Source organism: Pelodiscus sinensis, chromosome 7 (assembly GCF_049634645.1).
Source record: "Pelodiscus sinensis isolate JC-2024 chromosome 7, ASM4963464v1, whole genome shotgun sequence".
NCBI classification, from domain to species: domain Eukaryota; kingdom Metazoa; phylum Chordata; order Testudines; family Trionychidae; genus Pelodiscus; species Pelodiscus sinensis.
Window position 1 is genome coordinate 53481138 of NC_134717.1, and position 15951 is coordinate 53497088.

The following is a 15951-nucleotide window of genomic DNA, read 5'->3' on the forward strand; positions in this document are numbered from 1 at the left end:
GTGTCCTACTTGGATCCAGAGGGAGCAAGGTCAGCCATGGAACACCCATGTGCCTGCACAACTCCTTCCTCCTGGCGAGGGGCAGAGTCCTTGAATTCTCTGCCTCCCGGTGAGTGCTGGGGGATACCCCTGAGCATGAGCAGTACCTCTTTGAGAGCTTAGCTGGTAGGTTTCTTTCAGCTGTTTGCCCATCAGTTAGGACCATACAGTAAAAGGGCTTTGCACAGCAGCAGATGTAACGATCAGCAAGTGCAGACTGCGCACCCTCTTCCTTCTCCTATCTGTGAGTGGCAGAGGAACAAAGAGATGGGTCACAGCAAGTTTTTTTGTATTGTGGGCCCCTGCATGCTATCCGATGTCCCGCATTCAAATAAATTCTCACTTGCCTCATGCCCACCACCCACTGCATCCCTGCTCTGCCCCCTCCCCCTAGTGCCATGCTGTGCCATTTGCTCTCTCTGGAGCATGCCCTACACCAGCACTGTTGCAGTGCACTAGAGTTATCACCATTGCTTCTGCCGAAGTCATGAACTGCTGTTGCCGGAAACAGACCCGTGAACTGCTGCTACTGCTGCCACCCTCCAGAACTGCAATCAGAGCCCCTGGGAGAAGCAGCATGATGGTTCCTTCTACCTGCATTTCAGCTGACCCAGGGAATTGGAGGGCAGGGAGAGCCTTTGACAAAAATGGAGGCTCTGCCACTGGGTTCCCACCAATCAGAATTCATGGCAGAGCCACCATGGTGGAGCACCCTTCTTGGGCAATTTCAGACATGGGCAATGGGAACCATCACATTGTTCTCTTTAGAAGTTCCTCTGGGCAACTACAAACAGTCATAGTAATCAGATGCTGATTTTACATTTTTGTTGATATGGATCATTTTGTAGGATAAGCTTTGTTGACACCAGTTGAGTCAGAGGCTACTTCCTTGTGTGAGCAGTAACAGAGGTTGTGCTCCAAAGTATGGATTAGACTCAAAATTCTTGTTGGGAAAGGGCTATGATGAAGCTAGTGTTATGTCCATAGTTTGTGGAGGATTGTAAGCAAAAAACAAAGGATACAAAGTATAAGCATCATACAGTGATTGCTAAGCATTTCAAATTAACCTACCTTTTGTGCATGCTGCTGAAGATAAGGGAAACTAATGATTAAGTCTAAAATCTTTATCTTCAAACTCTTGCTTGAGATAGTTAAGTTTTGCAAAAGAAAGAGCAACTTCATAATGTGGTTCAGGCTCCTGAAGGAGTTGGCATTGAGCAAAAAAACAACTTGTCTTTGAAGGCTTGGGTGTCTTACCTCAATCTGTTATGGCAGCATGGGATCTTGGCTATCATCACTACAGCCTCTGGGATCCTTCTGTCAAAGAAAATGAACCTGTGCCAAGTCCTCTGGACATTTGTGAGCAAAGTGGATAAGCTCAGCAAACTCCAATTTAGAAAAAAGTAAGAGGAAATTGTAAAAGAATCTCAAAACAGGTGGAAATAAATAGGTTTTGAAAATGCATATCATCCAAGCCACAGGAAGAGACATGAATGCCACACATGATGAATTTGAACACAGTTCTGTCTCTGTTGCAAAGGATAACCATTGATGGAAATATTTTGAAATCTTCAACAAATCAGAGAACTAAAATCTCTCTATGAAGGATTTGAAGAGATAGCTGCTCTATTTGCATTCCTGAATCCCAAGCAACTTCAAATATAACTTTAGAAAAGTCAAACAAGGAAGTTCTTAAATTGTTCATGGGGAAATATTCATAACTTTCTTCAGACTTAATGAAACTGTATCTTTCAAAATGTCTCCATTGGATGAAAAACAGCCTGAATACAGCTCATCAGTGTGTGATCTCAACAGTCACTGCAATGTAGGGTAATACACAGAAGTGAGGAATTGAATGTTATGAAAGTGTTTTTGATGTTAGGTAAATATTATTTGTATTGTTTCTTATACTATAACTTTACCTTGTCTGAATTTAATGTATGTTTATTGTTTACTTTGCTGTGCTATGTCTGGTCCTCTTACTAATTTCCCACATTTTCATGTAGGAGGCATGCTTGTTTTCTATGGTGGCTCTGATGACTGAATAATCCTCCTCTGTTTTGTATTTTCAAAGTATTTTGCTTGCCTAAATCTATTACTCAAATCTAATATAACATAATATATATATATTCTGTAATCTTTGAAAAATGGGACAACCATATGCCTGCACTATGTAGATATAGTCTGGTTATGTTCTTCATAATTCTACCAAAATGCTGCTGTCACCAAGCCTTTGCTGGGAGAAAAAGGGCAGATACACCTTGTCAAGGCTGTTTCCCACTCTGGTTCTTTGAGTGCAAAAGGTGGGGGTGCACAAGAGACCTTAAAAATACCCTGCCACTAAAGACTTCTGATGGAAAATTCCCCAAAGTCACAGAATTCTTGACCTTGAATGGTAAGCTGCCGCCCCAAATGCAACCCCTCCCCCCTTTTTGAACACAGAGGAAGACATACTTGGGATGTTTTTTCCTGTGGGGTAACCCCATGTTCTTTAATCCTTCCTCAGGAGAGAGCTTGAAAAAAAAACCTGTAATCTTTTAATAGCAGACCTTCAATCTGAGGCACATGGATACAGAATCTCCTACCTTTTTAGGACACAGAAATCAGATTATAGTCTTTTAAAAGTGATTTTATTAACAAAACAATATATATTTGGTAAAGCATACTTGGTTGTTAGGTGTTATAAAGCAATTAAAAAAAAACAGATGAAGACACGTAGAATTGCTTTCCTGTGATTCAGTTTCAGTTACAGTATATGGGGAGTTTAGTACAGAGGAATATAACCAAAGTTTTAAAAAAAGCCAAAGAAAATAACCTGATCGTGTCTAACTAAACTTTCCCTGTTTTACTTACATTTAGTTGCTCCAAAATTTAGGTTCCTTTTCTCAGACATGGATATTGCTGGGAAATCCATGCCTTATTCCTATTCAGTCCATTTCTCTCCCAGCTCTTACTCTGACTTGCACACAAAGGAAACTGAAACAGGATAAACTTGTTTCATTTAAAAAATATTTCACTCTCCTTCCATTGACTCTCCTGGCTCCCTACCCACACTTCCTGGATATCACTGTAGTTACTGAATGCTGGAAAGTTTAGAAAAGGGTAGTACACTTCCCATCCATCATGTCCCAAAGCTGTTGGCTATTCCTCCATAAAATATGCCAAATCAGCAACAAAAGTAAACTTCTGTCTCTCCACACTGGTTAACAAGAAGTCAGAGATTCAGCAACCTTAGGGTATATCTGGACTACTGGCTTTTGTTAACAGAAGTTTTGTCGACAGATACTGTCGACAAAGCTCCTGTCGACAAAGAGCGTCTAGACTACATCCAGTTCTGTTGACAAAGCAAGCTGCTTTGTCGACATGACAGTGTAGAGACAAAGGACAGTGTACATGCAATAATGCCTTCTGTCGACAGAACTCTGTCGACAGAAGGCATTATTCCTTGTAGAATGAGGTTTACAGCCGTCGACAAAACTGCTGAGTTCTGACGACATTATGTCGACAGAACTCAGCGGCAGTGTAGATGCAGGTATAGTTTTGTCAACAAAAGTCCACTTTTGTCGACAAAATCCTGTAGTCTAGACACACCCTTAGTTATTCCAGTCCTTGATTCAACACCTAGACACTAGACTTATTGATGAATGGTTATTTAAAACCACTTTCATCAAACAAAAGATTCTTCTTATCCTAAAAGACCAGCCATATACTGATGTCAATATAAAACTCAGATCTTATATAATAATCACACTGTTGCCAATCCTTAGTATATAAATTATAAAGGTTTATTTGAAAGAAAGGAAGAAAGAAAGGAAGTTAAAATTGATTAAAGGAATCATATACCTACAATAATTGCGAAGTTCTTGGATCAGGCTTGGAGCAATGATGGAACAAACTGCTGGCTTGTTATGTCTGGTTTCTTCTAAGTCTTGAGAAGGGCCTCAATCCCTTGGACAATATCTACACAGCAGCCTTATTTATTCCAAAATAAGACGTTATTCCAAAATAAGAAAAAGAACATCTACCCAGCAAGCCACTGTTTTGAAATAATGGCAAGCTGAAGGATACTTATTCTGATGCTTATAACCCTCATTTTAGAAGGAATAAGGGAAGTCGAAAGAAGAATGTTCTTTCTTCGACTTCCTGCTGTATACACCACACCAAAAGCCAAATTACGCTGTTTTGACTTCAGATGGCCTGGACTTGATGATCTCTTGAGGTCCCTTCCAGTTTCAGTATTCAGTGATTCTATGACTTTTTTGCCCTACTGTGTAGACATGCCCTTGGTTGGAATACTCACATTAGTATAAATTCATAGTCCAGAGATTTGAGCAGAAAAGAGGCCAAATGGAGAAGTTTCCAAGGCCTTTTATAGATTCTTTCAAATGAAGGAAAAACCCACTGTTCTTAATGTGGAAAATTATAGGTAAGAAGACGGTGTTTGGCATCACATGAGTCACACAAGTCAAATATCCATGCATGCTTTGCTTAGTAGCAGAAGCCATTACCCATACTATAGTTAGAACATGCACAGAACAGTTGATTAATTGTAGATAGGCATTTTCCATTTTGAATTAACTGTTCTTTGATGGGCCATTTGACTTGAATAGTTCCTTCAAAATGTGCTGATTAACATCTTATTGGTGTTTCCACATGAGCAAACATTTGAAACATGGGTATATAATTTAATATTTGTAACTTCAGGTACAAAAATAATACATGCATGCAAATAGCACAGTCATATTCAGCTAATCGTAACTTTTGTATTCAGACCTTACTTGACACACTTTCTATAAGATTTGTTGTAATTGTATAACAGTGGTAGCAACAATGATTTACATAGTCATCTTTTAATCAGATAATTCTGCTGTAAATCTTTTTTCCTGACTATTTATTTATTTAAATATATAGATTTTGTATGGGTTGGAATGCAAAATTTCAGCCTTATATCTAAGAAGTTTTTGCATGTTGTAATATAAGAAAAATTGTTTTTGCTGTTTTCAGTTACAAACATTGAGTGGATACATTTGCAGGGCAGATTTTTATATTTAGCGCTCTTGTAACTTAAATAGTTATTTTTAAAGTTACCAGGTTGTATCCTTAATATGTCTTTAACAATAAAGAAAATGAGAAAAATAGAGTATTTTAAAAGAAAGTGAAGTGTTTCCTAAGTCAGCATGAAAGAACAGTTTACTGTATGTATTATGTCAGAGCCAAATCTTCATCCACCTTTGGGTATGCAAGACTCAAAAAGCAATGATAATGTGAAATGTGAGTTGTACATCAGGGTCAGTGAATGGAAAGGCCATACAAAGTGAACTCTGCAGCTTTCTCTAACACACCCATAGGGGTCCATTGTGGGCAAACCAGAGAATTATAATGATGAAGTATTCACAAAATGTATTCACCATCTCCAGTCCCCATATTGTTGGAGTATGAGCATAGTTGCTGACTTATAGTTGCATAAGTCTTTCATGCTGACTTATGCCTGCTGCCCTTGTATTTCCAAGGAGTACTGGCTAGTCAAGAACAGGATATCCCTTTTTGCAGGAGTGAAGAAGGATTCTGTTTTTCCATGCAGCTTCATATTTCACTTGTACTAAGATGTCTTACTCAGGCTGGGAGGCAAGAATCAATATTTGGCCCCTGGTTAGACCCATTTCCAAACTTGTATTTGTAAGTTGTTCCCTCTTTTTCCAGAACCTGTGTCTATAGTAGGGAGTGAGGGTGCGAGTAGGAGTGGAGGAGGGAGAGGAGACATTACAAACACCATAAGGTGGAGAAAGAGTGCAGCTCCCTGTTCTGATTTAGTTGTTTGTAATGATATCATTTCTTTCATAAGAAACACAGAATGTAGACCTCAACTCAGGAGATGTCAGGTAAAACCAAACAAAAGCTTTCCACTTACTCTTTTCAAATAATGCAAGGTTTTTTATTTAGTTTGTTTTGTGGTGAGTTGCTTTTTTGTTGTTGTTTTTTTTTAATGAAGAGCCTATAGAATTAAAACGAAAACATATTATTAGGATAATTTTAAAACAACTTTTAAAAAATCTTAAAGTTCAAATAGATGAAAGAAACTAATGGAAATAAAATTGGGGAAGTAAGGTATTCCTATCAGACATTTGTGTGAAGAGCATAAGTGCACATGCTCATCATGTGCCCGCCATAGCTAAGACATGATTGCCTACTGACTGTCAGTTTTGGGGTAAAAGGATAGGGAAGAGGAAGAATCCTCTCTCCAGATCACAGAGCAGAAGGGGACCAGTCCCAGTGATGCTACTCAAATGCTGCAGTAGCTATTTTGGCCACTGTGCCCCCCTCATCCCTTTGTGTGGGAAGGACTTGAGGATGGATAGAACCTACATACTTCACCCTCTTCAACTGGAAAGCGTTACTGTGGCTTGCAGTCACCAGAATGCTGGATTGTTCACAAATAAGAGGCTCCCCAGTCAGCGCAACCACAGCAGTTCCACTGTGACATGAAGCCTGTTCATTTGGAAGGAGGATTTGAGCCTTTTTGATAGACAATTTTACAAACTGGTTGAATTACCTAGTAAAAAGCATCTAATTTCAACTCAAAGGTGCATTAGTTGTATACCAAAAATGTCATAAGGATATATATATTTCTGTGCAGGAACTTTATGGCTTAGCTGCCAAAGGAGCCAATACAATTTTCTGTTCAAAATAAATACCATAAACTGCTTACATAGCAGACATTTATTTTATGGGAATATTTATTCTATGATTTTTAATGTTAAGGGGTAAAAAGAAATGGTCAGTTGATCTGTGTATTAACATAGCAGAGAACCTGATTCTGGCCTGTACTTTAACCACAACAACTTTCCTCCCTAATTATGTGCCTAACTATTGTTTTGCATGTGGAAATATGGATTTTTGTCGATATGTTGTTGCATGCAGACTTTTGTGGGTGCAACCCCTGTGGGGGGTCACATTTAAAAATATATTCATTGTATTTTGATTACATTATTAATGTATGAATCATATTTGTTCCCACCAATACTGGAGTACTTTTTATGAATATGATCTTTTAAGGTTCTCTTTTCATTTAAAAAAAATCTTTAGTGTCCTGTTGAATAGCAATTTACAAACAACTTTTTTAAAATATAAGATGTGCATTTTTTTCTTTCCCTTACATTACCACTTTCTATTCCTTAGAATATTTTCTCTTTCTGTGATTCCTTTACAGCTGCTGCACATAAAGTCTGATAATGATCAACATATGTTTCAAAGACCCTCCATCTTTTTCTGGTGTAAAAATGAGGATTCAACTCCTTGTTTAGATATCTCTTCCATTACACTTACTCCTATGAGCTCTCCTGACTCCAGACTATCATCTGGACTATTAACACCACCACCTTCAAAAAGTGGTCTTCCAAAGCCAGTCAATGAATACAGCATCCCAAGACCTCGTGTAATCCTGTTGTGCAAAAACTTCTTTTTCTATTTTCTTATATTCTCTATTGTGTGTTGATTGTATACAAATATACATTTTGTACAGTGGTTAAAGGACAGATCAGATGTGTTGCAGGTTTTTTTCTGGGTTCTGTTAAAATATAGAGACTTTTGAGATGTTCTGTAGTTCCTGCATCATATCCTTAAGATAATACCTTATTTTCCCAACTTAACATTTCTTCTTCTATACTTTCTAATGGTTTGCCTGTATGTGCTATATTTATTGGATTAGTTTGCTATTTTGGTAGAATAATTATACTAATAATAGGTATTTATATTATTCAAGACAGTGTCCCAAAAGTCTGATTTGAAGGGGTTTAAAATTTTCAGTAGAAAGAGAACTTGGGTAAGTGAGAAAGTATTGATTAGCCAGAAGAGCAATCAGCCATTATATTTGTTTTACTGTAGTTTATATGAACTCTGTGCAAAATGAAGGCTGCCAATTATTTTATTCTAAATTGATCTGTAACATGCATATTGACTGCCTTCTCATAACAATATGTCAATACTCACAACCTTTTTTCCATTTGCAAATAACATTTGGCTGTATTTGGCAATCATCATGGCTTTCTGCATGCATTTACTGAATAAAAATGCTTCCCATGTTCATCCAGATTTTAAAAGTACACATTTATTTTTTGAATTAACAACTAATTGTGTAATTTAATATAATTAGTTGTATTAATGGTATCAAAATACCCAATGAATTTGACAAAAAATTAGAATATTGAACAGCATAATACAAATGAAAGGCTTTTTACAAAAAAGACTCATTTAAGACTGACCTTAAATATTATTTGTCTATCTAGCTTCTTCAGAGCTATTTATCCCCTTAAATTCATAATTAAAATCTACTAGCCATGATTCACACAATGATCTTCCATTAATGTCAGTGCGAAATCTGCATGTGGATCTAGGATAATTTATGGCTTGTACATATGTGCAGGGCCCAATACCATACTCTTGATGCAGACAAATCCCATCCCACAATAGTGGGAGTGCATTTACATGAAGACTGTGAGATCAACTCACTTTTTGATTACTGTTTTTTGTGACATACAGCCTGGAAATTACACACATGACATTAATGGGAGTTCCATGCGCTGATTAACAAAATTCTATTGCACATAAACAATACATTCTCAAGTACCATTGAGCCACCTGTGAAGTGCATTTGCTAATGCCTCTTGATGTCTACAAGTGTGTGTATTTCTAAAGTCCCTCATAAATTCGTCATTTTAAAAAGAAATTGAATTCTGATCTTACCACAGATGAACAAACATAAGAAAATTATTTATTTTAAATAGAATGAAGTAAAAAGACACACCAATTTTTTACTTACCTTATGATCCAGTTCTTAAAGGGGCTGAGTATCTCCAGACGTCCAATATGAATATAAAATATTAATTCCAAATTCCTGAGCTAGAAATGATGTAGTTTTAAGATAATGCTAGCACAAAAGTCTATTGAATGCAATTGTATAGATGAATATACAGGAAATAAATACTTTGAGATTCTCTCTAGCCCAAGTTTTATACATTACATAGATAGACAGATATAGATATATCTCCAAGCACTACAGTCTGCAAATGTTCATGAGTCTACATAGTCAAGAAACAGGCTTGCTTCTTGCAGAAAACAACACTTAAAATTCCCCAGCATAGTAGGAAATAAAGCAATATCTCAATGAAAGAGGAAGTACTGAAAACGAGATTTCTGCCTCCAGTGATTTCTTATTCTGTACCTGTCTCATCTTCCCTGCTTCCCCACTGCTTCCTGGAGAGGTGCTGATTGAGAGAATGCTATGGATGAGGGAAATCTTTATGTGTAGCCTCAAAAAGCAGAGGAGGCTGGTTCCAGCCTGTCTATGGACTTTGGTAAAAATAACAATAACCTAGTTATGTGGTAGAAATGTAGCCGTGTTAGTCTGGGGTAGTTGAAGCAAAATGCAGGACAATGTAGCACTTTAAAGACTAACAAGATGGTTTATTAGATGATGAGCTTTCGTGGGCCAGATCTGAGGAAGTGGGTCTGGCCCACGAAAGCTCATCATCTAATAAACCATCTTGTTAGTCTTTAAAGTGCTACATTGTCCTGCATTTTGCTTCAACTAGTTATGTGGGTAGAAGGTTTTATTTGGTAACACAGAAAGTGCATGTGCTACTAAGGAATCACATTCCGATATCCTGCTCTGCACTTCTTTTCTGGAATAAAGTAGTCTGTGGCTGTATTTCTGTGAAGGGACAGTTTAAGTTGCCTAAATCAGCCTGTTTTAATGCTGTGGTTAACCCCTCTTTCATGTCAGCATTTTGGCCAAACTGGGAACTATTTCGCCAAGTAGTTAAGAAATAGTACTTATTTTTGCCTAGTATTATAGTGTTTCTAGATAAGCAAATAAATTAATGTGCGTAAAACTGAACTTGCATACCATATACAGTGGTATGTCTTTTGCTTTAGTTTGGTTTGTCACTCTGAATTTGTAAGCTATTTTTAGTGTCTGTTTTGTATTGACTTAATTCTAATGTATTCTATGTCCTGGGAGTGAGAGTAGAACTGCTGTATGAGCTGTGATTAATGGTTTTTTTGTTTTAATATGACTTTGGAACTACAGTAACTTATTTTCTTATGAAGTGTTTGAAGTCTGCTAAAAATCCTGGGCTTTCATAATGAAATATTTTCTGCTCTCCACTGAAGGATAAAAAAAGTTTTATTTTGGATTTTAATACTATATGTTCTTAGTGTGTTGGATGTCCAGATGACTACATATCACACAGTATATTTCATGCATCAGAACAGCAGTTCTCATATCTTGTCAAATAAATAAACATGTTATATAATGAGAAATTAGAAAAAATGGGAATTATATCTTTTAATATCAAGCATTATTTCTGTGCAATCCAATATATAGCCTATTGTGGTTGTCCCATTATCTTAAATGGGTCTTCGGAATAATACCTTTATTCAAATTCTTTTTAATTTAAAGTTGTTTCTTTCTAGCTCTTTCAGGTCTAAATGTCATTTCTGGTTATCTCAGATATACAGAAAATGTTAAAATTACAATGCTTGTTTGAGTTTTAGCATGTCCCATAAACTCTTGGTTGTGAATGCCATTTGCTTGTCAGGAGCTGTTTTTTGCATGCTGTTATTTCTGATACTGTAGCTCTTATCTGCATGCTGAAAAGTTCAGTATTGTGATTTTTCATGTGAAATATTACCCTAATATTTATTGTCCTTATTGTAGGCAGGCAGTGTGACACCTAAATCACCCTCCACTGACATCTTTGATATGGTTCCCTTTTCTCCCATATCCCCTCAGTCATCAACACCTACTCGCAATGGCACACAGCCTCCTCCAGTACCCAGTAGATCTGCAGAGATCAGTAAGTTTTTTAACGACTGACCTTTTTTCTTACATTGTTTTTTTACTAAAGCAACTCAAATGGTTTACTGACTTTTTCATGACAAGCCAAATGCTGTTTTTGTTAGTCACGTGTCTGATAATACCATTTCATTTTATACCATCTGCCCCAAATTCTTTGCTGCTCCTGCCAAGTTAAATAATTAATAAATTCATTTAAGTGATGAAATTATCTTAGTCACAATTTGATAGCTGGGAATTGAAACTTGGCTTTCCTTTTTAGCATTTTTTTAAAGTTATCTCAGGAAATGTTATGACTTCCAGTTACATTTTCTTTATCCCTGCTTGCAACATCAATATTTCTTGAAAACTTCCATTGGTGGGAATGGGGAGAGTTGAGATGGTATAGAAGGGGAGTTGAATTCATGACTGATTATTCAGAGTTTATTAGGATAATAAAGTTCATGTCACTGTTCATGTCATCCACGAGAATAAAATCTCAACACCTCAGTATTCTGTTTCGAGCATCTCACTGTGATGGAGGAATATTGTATTGCTTTGTATTCCGGTCTTTCAGAACTAACCTCAGAGTGGCTGAGCTCTTGAAATTTGACCTGAGGATGTTCTAGATAAAGTAGAGTACCTTATTCAGCCCAACTACAATACCACTGAAGTCACTGGTGATGGTGAACTAGAGTGCCTCGTGTTAAAGGAGGATACTGATATAATAGGCATCACAGAAACCTGGTAGAGTGAGGACAATCAATGGAACACAATCATTCCAGGGTACAAAATATATCGGAAGGACAGAAAAGGTCATTTGGGTAGGGGAGTGGCACTATATGTGAAAGAAAATTTACAATCAAATGAAGTAAAAATCTTAAATGAATCAACATGTTCCATAGAATTGGTATGGATAGTAATTCCCTGCTCTAATAAGAATGTAACAGTAGGGCTCTATTATCGAGCACCTGACCAAGACAGTAATAGTGACTATGAATGCTAAGGGAGATTAGAGAGGCTATCAAAATAAAGAACTCAATAATAGTGGGGGTTTTCAACTATCCCCATATTGACTGGGTACATGTCACCTCAGGACAAGATGCAGAGACAAAATTTCTTGATACCTTAAACGACTGCTTCTTGGAGCAGTTGGTACAGGAACCCATAAGGGGAGAGGCAATTCTCGATTTAGTCCTGAGTGGCATGCAGGATCTGGTCCAAGAGGTAACTATAACAGGACTGGCTGGAAATAGTGACCATAATATAATAACATTTAACATTGCTGTGGTGGGAAGAACACCTCAGCAGCCCAACTATGTGGCATTTAATTTCAAAAAGGGGAACTATGCAAAAATGAGGTCAGTTAAACAGAAGTTAAAAGGTACAGTGACTAAAGTAAAATCCCTGCAAGCTGCATGGACACTTTTCAAAGACACCATAATAGAGGCCCAACTTAAATGTATACCCCAAATTAAAAAATATAGTAGAAGAACTAAAAAAGAACCACCGTGGCTTAACAACCATGTAAAAGAAGCAGTGAGAGATAAAAAGACATCTTTTAAGAAGTGGAACTCAAATCCTAGTGAGGTAAATAGAAAGAAGGATAAACACTGCCAAATTAAGTGTAAAAATGTAATAAAAAAAAGCCAAAAAGGAGTTTGAAGAACAGCTAGCCAAAAACTCGAAAGGTAATAACAAAATGTTTTTTAAGTACATGAGAATCAGGAAGCCTGCAAAACAACCAGTGAGGCCCGTGGATGATCGAGATACAAAAGGAGCACTTAAAGACGATAAAGTCATTGCGGAGAACCTAAATGAATTCTTTGCTTCAGTCTTCATGGCTAAGTATGTTAGAGAGATTCCCAAACTTGTCACATATTGAAATGTCATTAGAGGAGGTTTTGGAATTAATTGATAAACTTAACAGTAATAAGTCACCAGGACAAGATGGCATTCATCCAAAAGTTCTGAAAGAACTTAAGTGTGAAATTGCGGAACTATTAACTATGGTTTGTAACCTATCCTTTAAATCAGTTTCTGTACCCAGTGACTGGAAGATAGCTAATGTAACGCCAGTACTTAAAAAGGGCTCTAGAGGCGATCCCGGCAATTACAGACCAGTAAGTCTAACGTCAGTACCGGGCAAATTAGTTGAAACAATAGTAAAGAATAAAATTGTCAGACACATAGAATCATATCATTGAGTACTAGGACTGGAAGGGACCTCGAGAGGTCATTGAGTCCAGTCCCCTGTCCTCACGGCAGGAATAAATACTGTCTAGACCATCCCTGATAGACATTTATCTAACCCACTCTTAAATATCTCCACAGATGGAGATTCCACAACCTCCCTGGGCAATTTATTCCAGTGTTTGACTACCCTGACAGTTAGGAACTTTTTCCTAATGTCCAGCCTAAACCTCCCTTGCTGCAGATTAAGCCCATTGCTTCTTGTTCTATCCCCAGAGGCCAAGATGAACAAGTTTTCTCCCTTCTCCTTATGACACCCTCTTATATATCTGAAAACTGCTATCATGTCCCCCCTCAATCATCTCTTTTCTAAACTAAACAAACCCAATTCCCTCATAGGTCATATTCTCTAGACCTTTAATTATTCTCATTGCTCTTCTCTGGACCCTCTCCAATTTCTTCACGTCTTTCTTGAAATGCGGTGCCCAGAACTGGACACAATATTCCAACTGAGGCCTAACCAGCACAGAGTAGAGCAGAAGAATGACTTCTCATGTCTTGCTTACAACATACCTGTTAATGCATCCCAGATTCATGTTTGCTTTCTTTGCAACAGCATCACACTGCTGACTCATATTCAACTTGTGATCCACTATAACCCCTAGATCCCTTTCTGTTGTACTCCTTCCCAGACAGTCGCTTCCCATTCTGTATGTATGAAACTGATTGTTCCTTCCTAAGAGGAGCACTTTGCATTTGTCTTTATTAAACTTCATCCTATTTACCTCAGACCATTTCTCCAATTTGTCCAGTTCATTTTGAATTATGACCCTATTCTCCAGAGCAGTCGCAACCCCTCCCAGCTTGGTATCATCTGCAAACTTAATAAGCATACTTTCTATGCCAATATCTAAATTGTTGATGAAGATATTGAACAGAGCCGGTCTCAAAACAGACCCCTGCGAAACCCCACTTGTTATCCCTTTCTAGCAGGATTGTGAACCATTAATAACTACTCTCTGAGTACGGTTATCCAGCCAGTTATGCACCCACCTTATAGTAGCCCCATCTAAGTTGTATTTACCTAGTTTATTGATAAGAATATCATGTGAGACCGTATCAAATGCCTTACTAAAGTCTTAAGTATACCACGTCCACCGCTTCTCCCTAATCCACAAGACTCATTATCTTATTAAAGAAAGCTATCAGATTGGTTTGACAAGATTTGTTCTTTACAAATCCATGCTAGCTGTTCCCTATCACCTAGTCACTTTCCAAGTGTTTACAGATGATTTCCTTAATTACTTGCTCCGTTATCTTCCCTAGCACAGAAGTTAAACTAACTGGTCTGTAGTTTCCTGGGTTATTCTTATTTCCCTTTTTATAGATGGGCACTATATTTGCCCTTTTCCAGTCCTCTGGAATCTCTCCTGTCTCCCATGATTTTCCAAAGGTGATAGCTAGAGACTCAGCTACCTCCTCTATCAGCTCCTTGAGTATTCTAGGATGCATTTCATCAGACCCTGGTGACTTGCAGTCATCTAACTTTTCTAGGTGATTTTTAACTTGTTCTTTTTTTTATTTTACCTTCTAAAACGACCCCCTTCCCACTAGCATTCACTATGTTAGGAATTCCTACGGACTTCTCAGTGAAGTCCGTTATTGTTTTTCCCTCCTCACCGACCAGTGGGCCTACCCTCTCTTTGGTCTTCCTCTTGCTTCTAATGTATTTATAAAAAGTCTTCTTGTTTCCCTTTATTCCCGTAGCTAGTCTGAGCTCATTCTGTGCCTTTGCCTTTCTAATCTTGCCCCTGCATTCCTGTGCTGTTTGCCTATATTCGTCCTTTGTAATTTGTCCTACTTTCCATTTTTTATATGACTTCTTTTTTATTTTTAGACCATGCAAGATCTCGTGGTTAAGCAAAGGCGGTCTTTTGCCATACTTTCTATCTTTCCAACACATCGGAATAGCTTGCTTTTGGGCCCTTAACAATGTCGCTTTGAAAAACTGCCAACTCTCCTCAGTTGTTTTTCCCCTCAGTCTCGATTCCCATGAGACCTTACCTATCAGCTCTGAGCTTACCAAAATCCGCTTTCCTGAAATCCATTGTCTCTATTTTGCTGTTCTCCCTTCTACCCTTCCTTAGACTTGTGAACTCCATGATTTCATGATCACTTTCACCCAAGCTGCCTTCCGCTTTCAAATTCTCAACCAGTTCCTCCCTATTTGTTAGGATGAAATCTAGAACAGCTTCCACTCGGTAGCTTTTTCAACCTTCTGAAATAAAAAGTTGTCTCCAATGCAGTCCAAGAACTTATTGGATAGTCTGTGCCCCGCAGTGTTATTTTCCCAACATATATCTGGATAGGTGGCCTGTAGTAGACTCCTAGCATGACATCACCTTTGTTTTTAATCCCTTTTAGCCTAACCCAGAGACTCATCAACACTTCCGTCTCCTATGTCCATCTCCACCTCCCTCCAAGTGTGTTCATTTCCTCCTCCCTTTTTTCCCTGTCTATCCTTCCTGAGCAAGCTGTACCCTTCTATACAAACATTCCAATCGTGTGTATTATCCCACCAAGTTTCTGTGATGCCAACAATGTCATAATTGTACTTATTTATTAGCACTTTCAGTTCTTCCTGCTTATTTCCCATACTTCTCGCATTTGTATATAGGCATCTAAGATCCTGATTTGACCTTGCCTCCCAGTTTTACCCTGACCCTCCTTTCTCTCTGCCATTGTAGCCCATGCTCCCTCCCATTTCCAACCCATCTCCTAGGTCTCCATGTTCTCCACTTACCTGTGGGCTTTGCTTACCTGTCCCCGTCGAATCTAGTTTAAAGCCCTCCTCACTAGAAGAACATAATTTGTTGTGCAAAAGTCAA

General features: G+C 37.9%; 1 protein-coding gene and 1 long non-coding RNA gene across 17 annotated transcripts in view; one reads left to right on the plus strand and one right to left on the minus strand.

The window, feature by feature from the left end:
* The window catches only part of GULP1 (GULP PTB domain containing engulfment adaptor 1), a 369257-nt gene that overhangs the window by 314857 nt on the left and 38449 nt on the right, over positions 1–15951 (plus strand). For 13 of the 15 annotated variants that reach the window (XM_075933787.1, XM_075933780.1, XM_075933782.1 and 10 more), the window contains 2 exons: positions 7247–7471; positions 10754–10892. In XM_075933787.1, coding sequence (XP_075789902.1) covers positions 7247–7471; positions 10754–10892 — 364 coding nt within the window. The remainder of the gene's footprint in view (positions 1–7246; positions 7472–10753; positions 10893–15951) is intronic. The other 2 variants (XM_075933791.1, XM_075933790.1) reach the window with 2 other exon arrangements.
* Positions 158–9484, minus strand: LOC142830208 (uncharacterized). 2 transcript variants are annotated; one of them, XR_012905251.1, is made up of 6 exons: positions 9257–9484; positions 8855–8934; positions 5948–6031; positions 2893–3015; positions 1297–1356; positions 158–281 (listed from the first exon to the last, which is right to left on the minus strand). It is a non-coding gene; the product is annotated as an uncharacterized LOC142830208 (long non-coding RNA). The 2 variants fall into 2 exon arrangements; XR_012905250.1 differs by lacking the exons at positions 158–281; positions 1297–1356 and having other exon boundaries at positions 2761–3015.